Genomic DNA, 19222 nt, shown 5'->3' on the forward strand with positions numbered 1-19222 from the left:
AGTGGAGCCACAAACGTATGGCCACCTAATCTTTGACAAAGCAGGAAAGAATATCCAAATGAATAAAGACAGTCTCTTCAGCAGATTGTGCTGGGAAAACTGGACAGTGACATGCAGAAAAGTGAACCTGGACCACTTTCTTATAGCATACACAGGAAATAAACTCAAAATGGATGAAAGATCTAAACGTAAGATAGGAAGCCAGCAAAATCCTAGAGGCAGGCAAACACCCCTTTGTCCTTGGCCGCAGCAACTTCTTACTCAACATGTCTCGGGGCGCCTGGGTGGCGCAGTCGGTTAAGCGTCCGACTTCAACCAGGTCACGATCTCACGGTCCGTGAGTTCGAGCCCCGCGTCGGGCTCTGGGCTGATGGCTCAGAGCCTGGAGCCTGTTTCCGATTCTGTGTCTCCCTCTCTCTCTGCCCCTCGCCCGTTCATGCTCTGTCTCTCTCTGTCCCAAAAATAAATAAACGTTGAAAAAAAAATTAAAAAAAAAAAACATGTCTCTGGAGGCAAGGGAAACAAAAGCAAAAATGAACTATTGGGGCCTCATCAAGATAAAAACCTCCTGCACAGTAAAGGAAACAATCAGCAAAACTTGAAGGCAACTAACAGAATGGGAGAAGATATTTGTAAATGACATATCAGATAAAGGGTTAGTATCCAAAATCTATAAAGAACTTCTCAAACTCAACACCCAAAAACCAAATAATCCAGTGAAGAAATGGGAAAAAGACATGAACAGATACTTTTCCAAAGAAGACATCCATATGGCTAACAGATACATGAAAAAAATGCTCAACATCACTCATCATCTGGGAAATACAAATTAAAACCACAATGAGGGGCGCCTGGGTGGCTCAGTTGGTTAAGTGTCTGACTTCAGCTCAGGTCATGATTTCATGCTTTGTGGGTTTGAGCCCTGTGTCGGGCTCTGTGCTGACAGCTCAGAGCCTGGAGCCTGCTTTAGATTCTGTGTCTCCCTCTCTCTCTGCCCCTCCCCAGCTCATGCTCTGTCTCTCTCTCAAAAATAAATAAACATTAAAAAAAAACACAATGAGATACCACCTCACACCAGTCAGAATGGCTAAAATTAACAACTCGGGCAACAACAGATATTGGCGAGGATGTGGAGAAAGAGGATCCCTTTTGCACTGCAGATGGGAATGCAAACTGGTGCAGCTACTCTGGAAAACAGTATGGAGGTTCCTCAAAGAGTTAGAAATAAAACTACCCTACAACCCAGCAACTGCACTACTAGGTATTTACCCAAGGGATACAGGTGTGCTATTTCAAAGCGGCAGATGCACCCTAATGTTTATAGCAGTGCTATCGACAATAGCCAAAGTATGGAAAGAGCCCAAATGTCCATCGATGGATGAATGGATAAAGATGTGGGGGGTATATATATATGTGTGTGTGTGTGTATATATATATATATATATATATATATATGCAATGGAGTATTACTCTGCAATCAAAAAGAATGAAATCTTGCCATTTGCAATTATGTGGATGGAACTGGAGGGTATTATGCTAGGCGAAACTGGTCAGTCCAAGAAAGACAAATATAATATGACTTCATTCATATGTGGAATTTAAGATACAAAACAGGTGAACATAAGAGAAGGGAAGCAAAAATAATATAAAACAGGGAGGGAGATAAAACATAAGAGACTCTTAAATACAGAGAACAAACTTTGGGTTGTTGGAGGGGTTGTGAGTGAGGGGATGGGCTAAATGGGTAAGGGGCATTAAGGAAGACACTTGTCGGGATGAGCACTGGGTGTTATACATAGGGGATGAGTCACTGGAACCTATTCCTGAAATCATTATTGCACTATACGCTAACTAACTTGGATGTAAATTTAAAAATAAATTTAAAGGTGACAGAAGACACAGATAGTTTCAAGGCCATGTCTGCTGAAACTTCAGGGAATGTTATATAAATTGTTCCAGAATATTGCAAAAGAAAGGATATTAAAACAGATGGTCAAAGCAAACTTTAGTTTTATCTAAAATGTTCTAATCTTTATAAAGGAGAATGCACTCAGGTATTATGTGTGTAGTTTTAAAATAGTTAAAACCCCAAACAAAGAGAGTTGAAGTGACTGACAAGGTGACCCACCTGGGAAAAAAGCCTCGGCGTATATCCACCTACCTGTTCCAGCATACAGTGCAGTATCAGGGGCACAGAAATGAATTCTTCTGGAATTGGATTCAGCAAGTCATTGTAATATCTCATGTCTACTTCATTTGTGAAGACGAAAGCTTCTGTAAAATATACAATATGTCATTGCTCGCTTAAGATGTGTTCTCCATTTCTTCCATCAAAATTTGATCCATAAATTCAAACTATGACCATGCACTAATAAATGCAGGATGTGTAGGTGGAGGGATGTCTGAAGGCAATATGGAGGCTAGTCAGTATCCCTTAAAGCCTCAGCTCACAATGTTGGTTTTCAGGTTTCATACATGCCTGATGGTGGGGCTTGGGGTTCCTCATACTGTGCTTTCTTCTTGCCAGGGGTTGGAGCAACAGGTTGTGGAGCCTAAAAGAAGTATTCAAAAGAAATGACTGAGGTATCCAGCTGAGAGATTCTTTCGTCAAGTGCTGGCGTGATGGGGTCTGACGGGATTCTGAGATTGTATATTTACGTTCACACCACAAAACCATTGGCTAATATTAGGATCAAATGAAAGGGTTTTGTCTGAGGGAGGGAAGAAGTTAATGGTTAATGGACATTTTTCACTTTTCCCTAACAGAGCCCAATGAGCAATTGCCAGGAAAGGGATGGGGAGACAGGGCACTGGTCCCTGGGTGACTCAGAATCATGCCACCCTCCCTTTTAAGCTCCATCAGTGGTCCCCCATAACCTTCAGGGTACAACCCAAACTCTCTAACTCAGCACCAGAGGGCATCCTCCTCCTGTCTCTTTAGTAGGAGTTCGTGTTGTTCTCCATTTTGCACATACTACCTGGGAGCACCTACCAGGTAGTATGGTGGTCCTGGCTTGTGACCTACCCTGTGGTCCTGGCTTGTGAGCTAATACTTCTTTCCTTTGGCCCTATATGTGTGTACATCTTTGCCCCTTTCTTGAGAATACCTTTCCGTCCCTTCCCCCATCAGGCTTTCCTGTAGACAGTTCATACGCAGCCTTCACCCACATCACTTACCCTGCTGGGTGAGGCTTTCCCGACTCCTCCCTCTCCCCTTGCTGCTCCTCTCAAGATCAGATTGGGTGCCATGTTTTAGTGTTTCTACCGCAGCCCGAGCTGTTCTCACAGCACTCATCATGCTCTGTTGAAACCACTGTTAACGTGACTGCCATCCTCCTTAAAAGTCAACCTCAATGAGGAGGACAGGGGATGAGTCTTGGTCATTATTGTAGGTGCTAAATAAACAATGTGATTAACTTATCAATATCCCTCTGTTTCAGGTGTTAATTATTGTGCCAGGGGCTAAAAGTGAGTGCAGGTAGTTAGGGAGCTTCATAAAGTCCTGACCACATAGGTGTCCTTTAGACTGTGTTTAGGGAGCTCTCCTTGTTCCCACTCTTACCTCTTAAATCCCAGAAGGCCGTATTTCCTTCCTACAAGTATTTATGCAATTTTTCTTCATACGTTTTACAAATGTGACAATTAAGTTGTTCAGTTCATCATTCAGCCCGCTGAAGACATTCCAGGATGTGCCTACCTCAGTAACTGACATGGCTTCCAAGAGCGGTTTCTCACTAACCACTTGTGGAATATTTATAAGCTGCATGCTTTCCAGATAGTGTTGGTGTTGCCTCTTCCAATCCAGGGTGTCATACATCAAACAGGCAACATTTTCAAAAATTTCAGTACCCAATTCCAGCTACAGGTGAGAGAATTAATAATAGTTAATTATTAGCTTTATGTTGTTGAAATCGATGTATCGTTTGTTTCTCTCTTAACAACTAAACCAAGCACATCCCCAAACCACTGAATACCAGCCATGGTGAGTGAGTCTTTATTTGTTGAACCCTTCTTGTCCGTCTTGTTCACCATAATGTGGAATGTTCCCTTTGGAGGGCCTTATGTCTAATACTGTAAGAATCTAATTAATGCTTCAACTAAGTGAAAAACACCCTGTTCATCAGTTTCTGTGACATGGCCCATTCTCTGATGTCTCAGTTTCTAAAACACCATATTGGATAGGTAACTTCAATATCTGTTCTGTGCTATCATCAGGGGGAAAAAAAACCCTAAGAAATAGATAGTCCACAGTTTCTGTATATAATACCCATAAGTTTTGTTATTTAGAAAGCAAGCAAGCAAGTAGTAGATCAGATACCCCTATTACCTGGGCTTTCATTTCCAGAACTGGAAAAGCACTGTTATCACTAGGTGTGCCTACCTGAAAACAAAGAAGAATTAAGTGGGCTCATCTTAGCTCTGAGTTACAGAGGTAAGGTAGAATGAGATAACTCCTTGGGGGGCTAGTGAATCACAGTCTGGCGGGAGTCCAGAGAAGTGCTGAGTTCTGCCCATCTTCAAGGCAAAGTTGCCAGTCTGGGATTCACATGCCTACTGTATGACTGAACATTCTTCAGTTAAGCTTCAACATGCTACTCTTTGCCTAAATTCTGGCACAGAAACACAGTTTTTGCTTGTGTTTATAAGAAATATGGTAAGACTTCTGCCTGATGATCCCTTACCTTAACTAGCTAATTCATTTTTAAATAAAACAGCAAATCGCATGCTAAAAGCCAGAAAATTATGTCAGCAACCCAGGTCTTAACTTGAGATGTTGCAGATGTCTTACGTGAGCAGTTAGCACTTCTTGATGGGCATTTATTTGATGTAAAGCTTTCGTTACCTTGGTTCAGCAGAAATACAGCCGACTTGTTTGCAGACAAAGGTACTAATGCTTTCCTTCTTCCAGAGAGGAAGAAGACTCGTTGGCTGGCTTCTGCTTTGGATATGAGGCCATTACCAACTTACACATATAGCTGAGTGTGTGACATCATGTGTCCATACCATGTATTTAGTCTATTTCTATGAGAAGTAGATTTATTACTCTTGGGTTTCTCAGGTGATCCAAACTTTAATGTGAACACTGTTCTTCGATATGAAACCTTTCTTTTTGAACCCAAGTCCATTACCAACCCGTTTTCAAGGCTCTCTTTCTCTATCATCCTCAATACTGGGTCATTCAGCCCATACAAATGGTACCTTATAAAGGCATGTTTGGACTCTAAAAAAACTACTGCAATTGGACCCAGACCACAGCTCTGGCATGAAGAAGATATTCAATAAATACTTGCAAACTGATTGATAGGAGATCAGTGTGTCCAGCTGGGCACCCTAGCCATAAGTGGTTCCCTAGACAACCGAATATTTTCATTCCTGACTGTTCCTTTCAAGGCCTGACTAGACATCCTCGGTGTTAACGTTCTAGTTCTGAGGTCAGGAATGTTCTAGTATTTCAACTGAGATGATACTATTTTTTTTAACATAAAAATTTCTGAACCTTAATTGCCATTTAAATTCTCCTACTCTATGTTTTAAAGAAGTAAAATAGTCTGTTCATTTTCTTTAAAAATGGAGGGATTAAAATCTTCTAATGAACAGAAAATTGTGGACACTGGAGGAGGAAGCAGGGTTCTGGGTCTTTTGAAGCTGTGATTAGGTGCCTTGGTGTTTACAACTATGTGCTGAAGATCAATGGAATGTACTCTACCTTGGGTTCAGTACATTTCAGCTCTTCTCAGTCTGTGCCTGGAGGGTGAAGAAATCACAAAGAAGAAAGCCCTAACTAGAGCAAGAGTGAAAGACACGTGGTCTGAGGCTGCCTTGGAAGATGCTTCTTACTGCCTCCTCTGAATTATGGCTCAGGAATTATATCTCCAACACCCGATTGAACCAAAAATGTATGCAAGTTCTTGAGAGGTTATGCAGCCAGGATGTGGCCCAGATGACAGGAAGATTATTTCTCCAACATAAATTTGTAGATGTGGGTTTTTGTTAGGCATAGATTTTATGTTCTTAGGAGAAGAAAGGGTCTATTGGAGAGAGAGAGTAGGAGGCTGGCTTTGAGGTGGGGTTTCATGGATATCTAGAGACATAGCTTCTTCCCCAAACATATCTCATACTTGTTGGGTATAATCCCGAATTCCCATAAAATAGGAGGGAATGATCATAGTATTACATTACTTGGAATGCCAACATCTCCAGGGTAGAGAAGCATATTGACCAAATTTGGCATGAAACAGTACAGGACTGAGGGCAGTGGACTCTTTTCTGAACTCAGGTTTAGGAGGCAGAAAAGTGAAAGACAAAACAGGAAAGATGGAAATGTCTAGATGAAGGGGTGGAAAGAGGCCGCGCCAAGGGAGTTCGTAGCAACCAGTTTTGCTTAGAACAACTCTGCCTTCAGCCACAGATTCTCTCTAAGGTCAGCTTCATCTCCATATATAGGTCAAGGCTAATATTTATTCTTACAATTGGCAAAGTCTCAGACTTCTGTGTTCTGTTTCTACAATTATGACATTTCCTGCTTTATGTTGACAGTCTTAATCACTCAGGCTGATCTACGCATTGTTACTTATTCCAATCTTGTCCACCCTTCAAAGTGCAGATGTGGGCCTCCCTCCTCAGTGTTTTTTCTTACCATGTGCACATCCATGTCAAGACACTACAGTCAGGGACTCTGACAGTGAGAGATGTTTATGCTCCAACCCATGACCATGGGCAGCCTATCCTTTGACTCTGAAACTGTTCCAGGCTTCAATATTACTCTCCTTTTATACAGTTTTCTTTTTGTTAGCTATCCATACTCACTGTGCACAGACACCCACGGACCCCCTGTATCCTGCTCCCTTTAGAGCACTCACCTGGTGTGATCACTCCCCAGGACTCTGCTTTCCCTAAGAATTCAGCTCCCTTGATGCTGAAATATATCACCCTGCAGGGAATCCAGCACTTCTGGGCCCCTGTTTGTGGGAACAGGGGGTCGGCCAGAAAGAGACTGGAGAGGTTTTCTGTGATAGGGATGCTTGGATATCTTCCACAACATCCGTGAGAAGTAGTCACTCAACCTTCTTTTTTGTAAAAAAAAAAAACCCCTCGTGTATCTAGCCTTTGCTATTACTTTTTGATACACCCCATTTCTTCTTTTTCTAAATTAATCAGAAACTTAGAGTATATTTCACCTAGCTGCGCACTTGAACACTGCTTCTCTGTTTCATGGTTTTGGTCATGCCTCTGCAAGATCCTCAGTAGCAGGGGCCAGTAAATGCTCTCGGAAAATACTTGTTAATTGTTGGGGTGGGTCCAAGTTATCCCATTAGGATAGACCCTGTTGGCCAAATATATTGAAAATTCACTTTTGGCGATAAAATTAGGGGCCTAGAAGAGCAATGTTTGGAACTGACATATGAAAAAAAGAAAGATAATGTAATTTGAAAAAAAACTGTAAAATTTACCATTTTCACAATTAACACACCATATATTGAGACTCTACTGCCAAGAACAGTGTTAAAAGTACGAGACAAAGCCACGTGCCACCAAATAAAAGAATTACCTTCCTTCATCTCTGTCTCCATCTTATTCTTTGCCATTAATCCATATACTAAAAGCTAAAGACCCAGGCTATAACCATCACTGGGCATTCAGTGGAGTCTATCCCAAAGCCATGTGCATAGTCAATTCACAGTGAATGTCGGTGGAATGAGTGGATGTGATGAATGGAACCACACTACCACATGGCCGAACCATTCACTCTCACTAATGCGTGTACTAACCATCATCTCGCTGTCTGCCCAGTCAGAAGGAAAGTCATCTGCCTTGACCACATACTCCAGTCGAGCAACATCAAAGAGATTTGTTTCAGGTTTCTCATTATTCAGGATTGGTTCCAGGTATTTCCAGAAAATGTCAAGTTCTTTTATGGCATTCTCTTTCTTCAGGTTTTCAGCCTTTATGTCTAATCATAGCAACATGTTAACACAACAAGATGAGAATGTTGAATTTTTTCCCACTTTAAGTGGACATGGTGGGTGACATGCACTGAAAGGTGTCTGTGCAGTATCAGAAAAGGCAAATAAACAAACATAATTTTGAGAAGCTTTTGGACTTGGATTATAGAGTTATGAAATCAGAGGATTTCACTTCTGAAATTGATATTAAACCCGAGCTCATCCCACCCCTTCATTTGACACTTGAGGCCCAGAAACCTTATGGTAAGGTCACACATTCGTGGAGCTAAATATGCTCGAGATATCCATCACCCTTAGAGCTCATCTGTGTAGGAGCAGTTTTTCTGCCAAATCACTGTTTGACCATCTTAGTGTGTTTGTTTCATAATGGGTTAGAAAAGCTGGTGATCCAATTCTTCCTCCCACATGGCTAAAAATAGACCATGTCAATGATCGATGCTTCAGGTAACTTTTGGTCACATTCAAATAGCTAGAGCCTTCTCTGAGCATTTGTGCTCTGACTGTAAAATAATGACCGACTCCCATAAAGTTACACACGAAATTTTGCCTATAATATTTATGTTTATTACACCTATAACTAAATGGGTTCTACTACTAAGATATTATTCTACTATAAAGTCTATTTTTCTGTGATTCTATTTCTATATATTAATTTTTTTTTTTGTAGAGAGGCTACAGACTTATGGGACATTTTCTCACTGGCTTCAATAATAAGTTATTTAAAAATTTTTTTTCAACGTTTTTTTATTTATTTTTGGGACAGAGAGAGACAGAGCATGAACAGGGGAGGGGAAGAGAGAGGGAGACACAGAATCGGAAACAGGCTCCAGGCTCCGAGCCATCAGCCCAGAGCCTGACGCGGGGCTCGAACTCACGGACCGCGAGATCGTGACCTGGCTGAAGTCGGACGCTTAACCGACTGCGCCACCCAGGCGCCCCAATAATAAGTTATTTAATGTTACAACTATGCTTTCAGACAGGAGTATCTGGGTTTGAATCTCACCTCTTTTCCTTAATAGCTGCCTCAAGGCTGAGAGTCCTTTTGGTAAAATGGAAATACAGATCCTCCTTGACATATGATGAGGATGGGGTTGTATCCCAATAAACACATCATACATTGAAAATTTGAAAGTGCATATAATACACATCATAGCTTAGCTTGGCCTACCTTAAACATGCTCAGAACACTTACATTAGCCCTACAGTTGGGCAACATCATCTAACACAAAGCCTATTTTGTAATAGAGTGTTGCAAATCTCACGTAATTTATCGAATACTGTACTGAAAGTGAGAAACAGAATGGCTGTGTGGTACAGAATGATCGTCAGCGTATTGGTAGTTTTCCCTCGTGATTACGTGGATGACCGGGAGCTGCCACCATCCAGAATCACAAAAGAGGATCATACAGCATGTTGTTAGCCCAGGAAAAAAAAAATCAAAATTCCAACTTCAAGGTAAGGTTTCTTCTGAATGCAAATCTCTTTCACACCATCGTAAAGTTGAAAATTTGTTAAGTCCAACCATTGTGAGTTGGGGACCGGCCGTAATAAAACACACTTCTGAGGGTGGTTGTAGCAGCTATAGAAATCGATGCACTTAAAGCCCTTAGCACTGAGCCCCGTCCCGAGGCATCTGCCCAGTAAATGGTGACTCTTATTATCATCAGTGGTAGAAATTTCTCATGTGGAACAGCAGAATTTCAAAACATAGTGTTCTAGAAATTGGGATGTGGTTATACAACATATATAATATAATCTGTAATCCCTATACAGATTACAAAATGCTGTGCAAATGGTATTATTAGTAAATGACAATAAAAGCAACAGAAGGTGGCAGAAACTCTTGGACTTTCAGGTCACGCAGGCTTACGCAGAATCCCTGTTCTGTCGCTAAAGGGTCCAGTGACTTTCAGTTCCCTTCCCACAGCGCCATTCTGGTACGACGCCCTTGGATGAAGATCCCGTGACTCCAAATGTATGAATGGCAGTGTGGTAGGGCCTTCACTCTATAGCTTCATAGTCTAAGGCTTGGAAGATAGAGTGCCCTCTCTGATTTATCACAATAAGCCAGAAGCAAAACACACCAAGCATCCAAAGCTATGACCTCCCGTGGGCCATGTCGTGCCTGTGGCTTCTGGAAGAACCCATTAGCTACAGTCGATCTTTTCTAGCCCACACTTCAGGTGAGAGTTCTAGATGAACTGTCCCTGAGAAAGGTAGTCAGATAACCAAGTCTTCCGACCCACAGTCCGTGTTCTCTGTGGCTACACAGGGATATAAAGAGAATACAATCTTAATTTGTAAAATTTACAGCACCTGACTAGGGCAAGCAGCATACACAGCGAATCAGAGCCTTAAGAGGGTTTAACAATGAATGTATTGTTGCATGGCTATTTTTTTGGACAGAAAAATCTATTTGTACTTTACAGACAGTGGGTGATACTGAAAGATTCAGCGGGTTGTGTAGCAGACTGCATACCTTCTGGCTGAAGAAGAACTTCCTGCTGCTGGCTAACTGTTGCCAGGTGTGTCTGCAGAGGCTCATAATTCTCTGAAGATATTTTAATCACGCTGCTTATGGGAATGCCAAGCTCAGTCATAATCGCTAATAGCTGAGGATTGTTGAAGCCCACGACTATAATGTAATGTTGGGCACCATCATCTGGCTCATCGTCTGTTCAAAATACCATAAAAAAGAGCAGCCGTCATTTTAAAAGAGAACAGGTTGCACTCAGCCAGTTCAATGGCTACATACATTATGCATGCGTTTATAATACCTCCGGCTTGCCAAAAACAGTCCAGTTGGCCGGAATGCAGTCATGTTGACTGGTTTTCATCATTGCCCTTCCAGTGAGAAGGCTGTGGCCGTTTTACAAAATATTAAATCACTTTCGTAAATGAGATAGAGTCATAATAGAAGGACAAACATACGTGGGGCCTGTGGTCATGGAAAATGTGTGCTCGGGTTTTTGTAAAAAGAAAAGGTTTAGGCTGTGGGCTGTAATTTGGGGGGGGCGGTTCAACCTCTTTTGAGCAACATCTGGCTTTACTCCTGAATTACGAGTGGCTGCAGCTTTGTGGTATTTTATAAGTAGAGGTGTTTACAGGAGAGGGAAATATCGAATATGGACATGCCCCCTACCAAAGTATTCTGTGTATTTATGTCAATAGGTGTGAATGCTGAGTATGGGTTACGTAGCAATTATATACTTATTGCACTACATTTTTAAAATATATATTGTGCACCTTCCTAAATTTCCCCCCTCTGCTTAGCCCTCATTACACTGTTTTTATTAATGTTAAAATATGAGTTTATCCTTGACTGTGAGATTCTGAGGGGTAAAAATAATTGTTGTACTTTAATATTCATGCTAGATGGTATGTGAAAACATTAAATCCCACAATAGCCCGTGAAGATAAATTTACAAATAATGCAGCATGCACAAACTTTTCATTTTTAAGCAATAATTTTTCTCCTATCACTAAACGAATCAGTGTTGATATTATCTACCGAATCCATAATATCATAGCTTCTAGGTCTAGTGGATTTAGAGCAGAGATATGCCAGGAGAGGCAAATTGATAAAGGATGTAAAGGCCTGCCACCTCGTTTGAATGCAATGCAAATAACAGGAAGCTCCATCTGGGTTCAAGTGATGGTGGCAATGAATTACTCATAGGCTGCACGGGTCAAACCAGCTTTATATCAATAATCAAAAATGAAAGGAAATTCTAGTTGCCCTAAGAGAAACTAATAGCAGGAGAAGCTGAGGTCAGGTCAGGAAACTGTGGGCTCTGTGTGAGTCCCAAATTCACTGGTCTGATTTTATCGCCACCGTATTTCACTCATTACAACACTTTCTAGTTTGTTAGCCCAGTCACTTTCTAGTTTGTCTCATAATTATGTCTGACTTTTTTAAAATGCCCCCAACAAGGTAGGAAGCTATTTGGTGGCAGCACACTCAGCTCGTGGCTTCCTATTCGCATTATGACAATGTTGCCCACAGCAACAAGACCTGAGCTAAATCAATATTTGCTGAAAACACAAATGAACTGCTACAGAGCAATATTTTTCGATTAGGGTATCATGGGTAGTATGTGATTTGTGGTTTCATAAAGAGGGAAAGATTAAGCATCGTTATTGGAATGCTTTCTCAAGCTAATTTGTAGATTGGAAGGCAGGAAGGGAAAGGTAGCCCACGGGAGGGCATGTCACCGACCAATGTAAGGTTTAGCGTCATCGTCTTCCCCTCTCCGTTTTAGCTGTGTGGTCTTCTTCACTGCTGTGTTCGCCTCAGGAGGATCCTTTCCCTTCCCTTTGGCAACCCTGGCACTTGAGGACTTCTTCTCCTTGGGAGATTTTGCTTTCCCTTTATCCTTTTCTATCTTGAAACGATCTTCTATGACCTGGAAAAAGAGAATACTTTTTCTCCAAATCATATAGTGTGCAAGCAATGGCTTTTCTACGGTTGGGTTTATTTCATTCAATTGCTTGTTTACTCATTTACTTTTCATGTATGCATTCTTCAAGCAGGATAGTGGCAATCCCAGGTTGGGCCTAGGTTGGGATAAGGCACATCTCCTATGAGGACTGAGGGGTGGGTGCCAGGAGACTGTTTACACAAGTGGTCTTCTAGAAGAGAATTCATCCTAAGGGAGAGTCAAGCATGGGCATATAAACTACCACAGTTGTCGGGGGTAAGGCGAGTGGGGGATTCAGAGTACCTCATGATGGCAGTATCTTAGGTTTATCTTGCAGCCTAACCCAGGGGAGTCTCTGTCCGAGTCTTAGAGAGAGGTTGTTTGCTCATTAAAAATAAAACAAAACACAGGGCGCCTAGCGTCTCAGTCGGTTAAGCATCCGGCTTCGGCTCAGGTCATGATCTCGCTGTCCGTGGGTTCACGCCCCAAGTCGGGCTCCGTGCTGACAGTTCAGAGCTGGGAGCCTGCTTCGGATTCTGTGTCTCCCTCTCTCTCTGCCCCTCCCGTTTGCGTTCTGTCTCTCTCTGTCTCTCTTATGACTCTCTCTGGGTCATAAGGTGGCCACACAGAAGATCCAGAATATGCTTCTATTGCTTGTTTTTCCCATAATCAACACAACTGGAAACAAAAGAAAATTATTGTAGCAGCATCTGGGCTCTGTATTTTCCTGAGGTTACGAAATCAAATTTGAAAAACTCCATTCTAAAACATTAGAGACAGAAGATATGTTGTTTCGGCGTCCGGATAACAGAATGTAACACAGAAGGGGAGAGAAGCATTTCTCTACTCTATGTGTCTTCTGGATGTCGAGGGCTCCAGAGAACAGTGTAGCTTTGGCACCCAGAAGAAGCGTCAGAGGTACCTATGGATTCTCCATGCAGGCCTGGGTCCTATAGCTCTACTGGTAGGGAAACTCCCCCTCCTCAGCAGCAGAGGGAAGCATCAGGAAAGGCTGTAGATGTCACTACTAGCCTTGGGTGGAGGCAGACAGGAGTGCACAAGGTAAGGTGCAGAGGTCTGAAAAGCCCCAGCATTTCATTCTGCACCAGATATAAACTGGTGCATAAAATATGGCGGGGCTTGTCCCCTTGAGCTCCTAGTCTACTGGGGTAGAAAGAGGAAAAAAGCACATACAAAAATAGGTAAAAATATAACAACAAAGTTCCATGACTTTTATGAAGGATAAAACCCAATGTAGTCATAGGCACGCAGTTGGGGAAACCTTTAAGTGGGTGATGGAGGACCTTTCTGAGGAGGTGACATTTGAATGAAGACCTGAAAGATGAGGAGTCTTCCACATGAGAAGCAAGAAAAAGGCAAAGTGGATGCCACAGGTGGGGTTGACAAGTTCGTATTTTATTAAAAATGCAATGGGAAGACCACAGAGAGTTTCAAGCAGAGAAGTACTACGATTCGTTAAGATAGGGAACAGGAAGTTTAGGAAGGGAGTCTCTAGCGATGGTCTAGAAAAGACCTAATAGGGACTTAGATGATAGAGAAGTTGGAGCAAGAAATGGCTTTTACTGGAGGTAAGCAAACTTTTCAGAAAATCACGTTAACTTTGAGATGCCCAGAAATGTCAGGAGGCAGGCAAATACACACATTCTCCTCTGAGAAGAGAGATATGGTTGGAGTCACATGTTTGGATGTGGGTCACATATACATAGTGATGAACTGAATGGAAGACACGAAATGCCCTGGGTGAGAGTTCTTGAGATGTTAGTGGGTAAGTGGGCGGCAGGAGAGTATGAGGTCCAGGTGTGTATGTATCTATGCCAAGTCAGGAGATGTGTTTGCAATCTGATGGAACGACCCAGTAGAGAGGGAGACACTGCAGATATGGGGGAGGCTAAAGTCCTCGAGGAGGTAAGGTGGGAAAAGATCAAAAGAACATGCCAACTTCCTTTCATAGGAAGAGAGGCAATTTCTCAGTTTAATAAGAGCAAGAAGGGGGTTGGCTGAGTGTGGGTTCAAGAGAGTGAGAGGTCTCGATGGTGCTGAGGGAATGTTTCCGTTTTTTCAGGTGAAGGGTGAGGCATGGTTACTGGCCGAGCACAGGCAGGTAAGAGGTAAGAGGTTTTGAACAGAGACTGTAACGTGAGTCGTGTCAGAAACTGGGAGGTCAGGCTGACTGAAGAAATATGGTAGAAATCCCTGCCAGTGTTGAGAGCTTATTGGAAATTTTAAGATTGTTAATTTAAAATGAAACCAGAGCACAAATCAGTGCCCCTGAGTCCAATTAGCTCAGAGGCATTGGCGAGGCTCATGCTGGAGCTCAAACAGCCACACTTGGATGATGGTAAATCCACTGAAGTGAAACACTCCCGTGCAGCTCCTTGGTGGACAGTGAGCCTTGCCCCAGAAAAGTCCCAACTTTGCCATCACAATCTTCCAGAAACTTCCACAACTGCAATTTTAAATAAAATCTCAGGGTGAGCTTTAGAACTGAAAAGAAGAAACTGTTTCAGGTGACATTATTCTCAAGTTCACCCAGAAGACTAAACATTTATACAGTCATGCATCCATTCATTTATCCTGTCATTCCAAACAAATACTGCTGAATACAGAGGAAGCTTAAAACTAGTTTCTTGGGGCGCCTGGGTGGCGCAGTCGGTTAAGCGTCCGACTTCAGCCAGGTCACGATCTCGCGGTCCGTGAGTTCGAGCCCCACGTCGGACTCTGGGCTGATGGCTCAGAGCCTGGAGCCTGTTTCCGATTCTGTGTCTCCCTCTCTCTCTGCCCCTCCCCCGTTCATGCTGTCTCTCTCTGTCCCAAAAATAAATAAAAACGTTGAAAAAAAAAAAAAAAACTAGTTTCTTTATCCTTTTCCTGTTAGGAGGGCCCTCTAGCCCTGCTGGCTTTCCTAGGGGTGTTTGGGAGCCTGTGTAATCACATAGTTCCCATCCCAACTCTTTGGCAAGGTTGGAGTTCTATAAGGTAAAGAACTCCCTGAGCCCTTTCTTCTGTAAGGTTTCTTGGCACCCCAGAGAAGGCAGGACTGATCACAACCAAAATTTAAAATAAGCAATAAAGTAGAGAGACTTAGCTGTGTGGTATGATAGGTGCTTTCCAGACATCATCATCTTTAATTGGTTCTCAAAATGCACCCTGCAAGATGAGTAATTTTGTTCATGTTGTATAAATTAAGACACACGGTTTGCCCTCAGACACTGCCATGGAAGAGACACAAGCCAGTTTAACTTCAAACCCTAAATTCATTTTATTTCTGTGGTCCTGTTAGGCCATAGAGATGGTCTGTCTTTCTACTCTGTCTTTCCAGGGGCTAAATAGTACTATTTCCTGGATGCTCTTTTGATTCTCCATAGCTCTCCCTCCCCCCACCCATTCTTCCTGTTGAGTGCTGAAATTATCAATATTTACCTCCTTCCTTTTACAAAAGAATCTAGAAAACACCTATAAATCCTGATTCATTTCTTGAAAAAGCTTTTTTTAACTATAAAAGTCATCATCATTGAAACATTTGAAAGAATATAGCGATCTAACAAAAATCACCAGAGAAGATGGGTGAAGGAGATATTTAACGCATTCTTTCAAATTAGGTTTATGCGCCGCTATAACATCATTGTTATTGTTCTCTCTATACAACTCAGTCTTCTGCGTTTTCCTTTATCAGTGATGCATCTTCAATTGGTAGGATTTCAAGAAGAATTGCTACATAAAGGATTTCCCAAGGAGAGCAACTATGTATGTACTTTCCTGGTGCAGAGACATCATACGGCAGAGGACAAAGCCAATGGAAGTACCCAGATTCTGGCTTCCAGATCCAGGCAGAGAAATCCTTGGTGGATTTCTGAACATGGTGCCCCACCCAGTCCCTTCTGCTTCCCCATGTCTGACTCTAGCTGTCGTCTACCTGCTTTATCCTATATTCCCTCCGTTCCTCACGCCTCCAACCCTCCATACTTGAACTGAACCAGGACAGTCTCTTTGTCCCTGAGATTCTTGACAATGTTGACTGCTTGGGCCGCAGAATTCTACTTTGGTCAAAAAGCAAAGTATCCTTTTCCTACCAAGCCCCCATCACAGCGAAATCACCTCCTGTCTTCTTCCCTTTTCTTCTATTCGCTCATATCCTGAGTAAGCTCCTCCCCCTATGAGTTTATGCCTTGAGATCCGGGGCTAGGGGGTGGCAGGAAGTGAAGCAGATTAGCTGAGCATTCACCAGAGTTGACCCCTTCCTAAATCACAAACTGAAATTTGTTCACACCAACTTTTCTTGCTCGCTTCTGGGCAGTGCAGCTTGCATATTCCCAGTCTATGGTCATCTGCACAAAACGTAACTCAAGAGGGAATCCTTGCCAACTCAAGACAAAAACTAGGAGGGGGCGGATCCAAAAGTCCCCTCTTTCCACCATGTTTGGGGAAAACATGTTCCCCAGCATATGAAGGAAAGGTTAAGTTCGTTACAGAGTCCATTTTCTTTAAAATGCAGTGTGTACAAAAAGCATCTGGATGCCTCCTTCTGTGAGAAGGCTGTGGATAGGCACAGAGATTTCTTAACTGGCTAAGCTACATAGCAGATGTGAGGCTCTTGTTTTAGCAACAACCAAAGAACTATTAGCATTTCGCATATTTAGTTGAGTATCAAGTGGCACTTACCCCGTGTCCTCAATCTTGTTATTCTCACTTTTTAAGAGGGAAAAACACAAAACTGTCCCTCTCTCTAACAGGGCAACCTAATTATTTGATGCTTCCAAATATTTTAGATTGTATTTAACTTTCTAAATGACTCTTGATGTCGAGATTCAAATGCCTTCAAATACCGTGACAGGTATTTGTCATGTTATCACAATAAAAGGGAAGCAAGTGGTAAAAGTCAGTGGAACTGCTGGTAAATAGCTCTACTTCATCTCATTTTTATAGGTAACGGCACATCTAGATTTGTGTGGTACTTTATGATCTCACATATGCTCTATCGTCAGATTCCCACAATAATATTGTTAGGTATATAGATAAGAAAACATGCTCATGGCAGTTAAGTGACTAAGTCACTCTTATTACGTGGCTTATGAGAAACTAGGTCTGTCTTCTGAATGCTACTTTAGTTCTCTTTCAAGAGATCACCGTCTCACAAGCGATCTATTTTATTGGTTACAGATGATAAGAGAACAATAGGCGGGCTGAAAGAAATCTATGGAGTCAGATACGTTTGAGAGACAGTAGATTAAACAATATTAAACAGATTTATTTTCACAAAACTCCTCTTTTTTTTTTAAATTTTTTTTCAACGTTTTTTAATTTATTTTGGGGGCAGAGAGAGACAGAGCATAAATGGGGGAGGGGCAGAGAGAGAGGGAGACACAGAATCGGAAACAGGCTCCAGGCTCCGAGCCATCAGCCCAGAGCCTGATGCGGGACTCGAACTCACGGACCGCGAGATCGTGACCTGGCTGAAGTCGGACGCTTAACCGACTGTGCCACCCAGGCGCCCCAAAACTCCTCTATCTTTAATAAGCTAATGTGCTGTTAAATCTCTAAGAGTTGTGTATAACACACAGTGATTTCCAAGTTCTTTTGACCCGGAGGGGCTTTTTTTTTTTTTTTTTAAATGAAAAACTGGGTCTAAATGGTTCTAGAACTTACTTTGGAAACACAGGTAATGGGCTTTGAGGCCACATTAATCCATTTATGTAAGCCAATGCTAAGGAAATTATCCCAAATATAAAGAGTTCTATACTATAAAGTTGTTCATCACATTACTTATTATAAAAATATGGAAATAACTGAAATGTTCAATAGAGGAATGGTTAAGAAAATTATAGTAGTCAATAGAATATCCTACAACCAATAATAGTGACAGATGTGGCTACTGTGGTAATAAGTAAAATTATGATATATTTTAATTTACAACGATTATGTAAAGGAGCAAATTCACAGAAAGAAAAAAAAAAGAAACATATCAAAATGTTAACATTACTTGTAGTAGTGTTATGGCATTATGAACATGTTGTTGTTTCTTTTCTGTATTTCCTATTTATTCTTTCCCTTCTGCTTCTCTCCCTGCTCCCCTGCCAAATAGAAAATATAATGCATGGGGTCGAGTTAGGAGCTTACTTTTCTAGGGAGCTGCTGTTGTGTAGAAGACCTAAGTCCAGGAATGTAGTGGGTTTACTTGACCAAATAATGCAATCTTCAGAACCCTGCGGGATGTCCTGGGGTGCCATATTGCCGTCTTCAGAACTGGAATCCACAGAATTGGAACGTGGACATTTTCTATGACTGGTGGCAGTGAGGGCGTGGGTTTGATGTCTATCTATCTGATTGTCTGTCTCTTGCAGGATTCTTTGTGATTCAGAAGCATTAACAGTGGATCAGCCGGTGTTGTTCCACCTCAACATCCAGAAGGGCGGAGAGGGGGGTGAGGATGTTTGGAATAATCTCAGGGAGTTTAGTTCTAAGAGATTTTCCCAGAGACCAGGTCATTTCCGGGCAGTGGGGCGGGGCCAGAAATGAAATCAGAATTCCCTTGGGAATTGGTGGTTGGTGAGCTCTGTGTGGACTTTGTTTTTTGGTAAGCGTTGTTCCTTTCCTTGGCTTGTCCTCACACTTTACCTCGGGATGTTGTATGTGATGTAATTAGTGGGACCAGGCGGTTGTTGGTAGATCACTGAGCAAAGCCATTGCTCCTACAGGGAAATACCTTAGGGCCGGCACTCTTGACTGTGGGCCAAGGGTGCCATTTTGCACAGCTAAGGAGACACATTCGGAAGGTGTCTGTACAGTGGTTAAGAACATAGCGTCAGACAGTTTTGGATT

At 42.2% G+C, this 19222-nt stretch overlaps 1 protein-coding gene across 2 annotated transcripts in view; it reads right to left on the reverse strand.

Annotated features, from left to right (window-relative positions):
* SPAG17 (sperm associated antigen 17) overlaps positions 1 to 19222 on the reverse strand; it is a 235792-nt gene that overhangs the window by 144942 nt on the left and 71628 nt on the right. For both annotated transcript variants that reach the window (XM_040471449.1, XM_040471448.1), the window contains exons 5-10: positions 12184 to 12370; positions 10444 to 10638; positions 7770 to 7951; positions 3698 to 3859; positions 2480 to 2552; positions 2162 to 2274 (exon numbers count right to left, since the gene is read on the reverse strand). In XM_040471449.1, coding sequence (XP_040327383.1) covers positions 2162 to 2274; positions 2480 to 2552; positions 3698 to 3859; positions 7770 to 7951; positions 10444 to 10638; positions 12184 to 12370 — 912 coding nt within the window. The remainder of the gene's footprint in view (positions 1 to 2161; positions 2275 to 2479; positions 2553 to 3697; positions 3860 to 7769; positions 7952 to 10443; positions 10639 to 12183; positions 12371 to 19222) is intronic.

The sequence above is a fragment of the Herpailurus yagouaroundi genome, unplaced genomic scaffold (genome assembly GCF_014898765.1).
Source record: "Herpailurus yagouaroundi ecotype Mexico unplaced genomic scaffold, PumYag 77, whole genome shotgun sequence".
Lineage (NCBI taxonomy): Eukaryota > Metazoa > Chordata > Mammalia > Carnivora > Felidae > Herpailurus > Herpailurus yagouaroundi.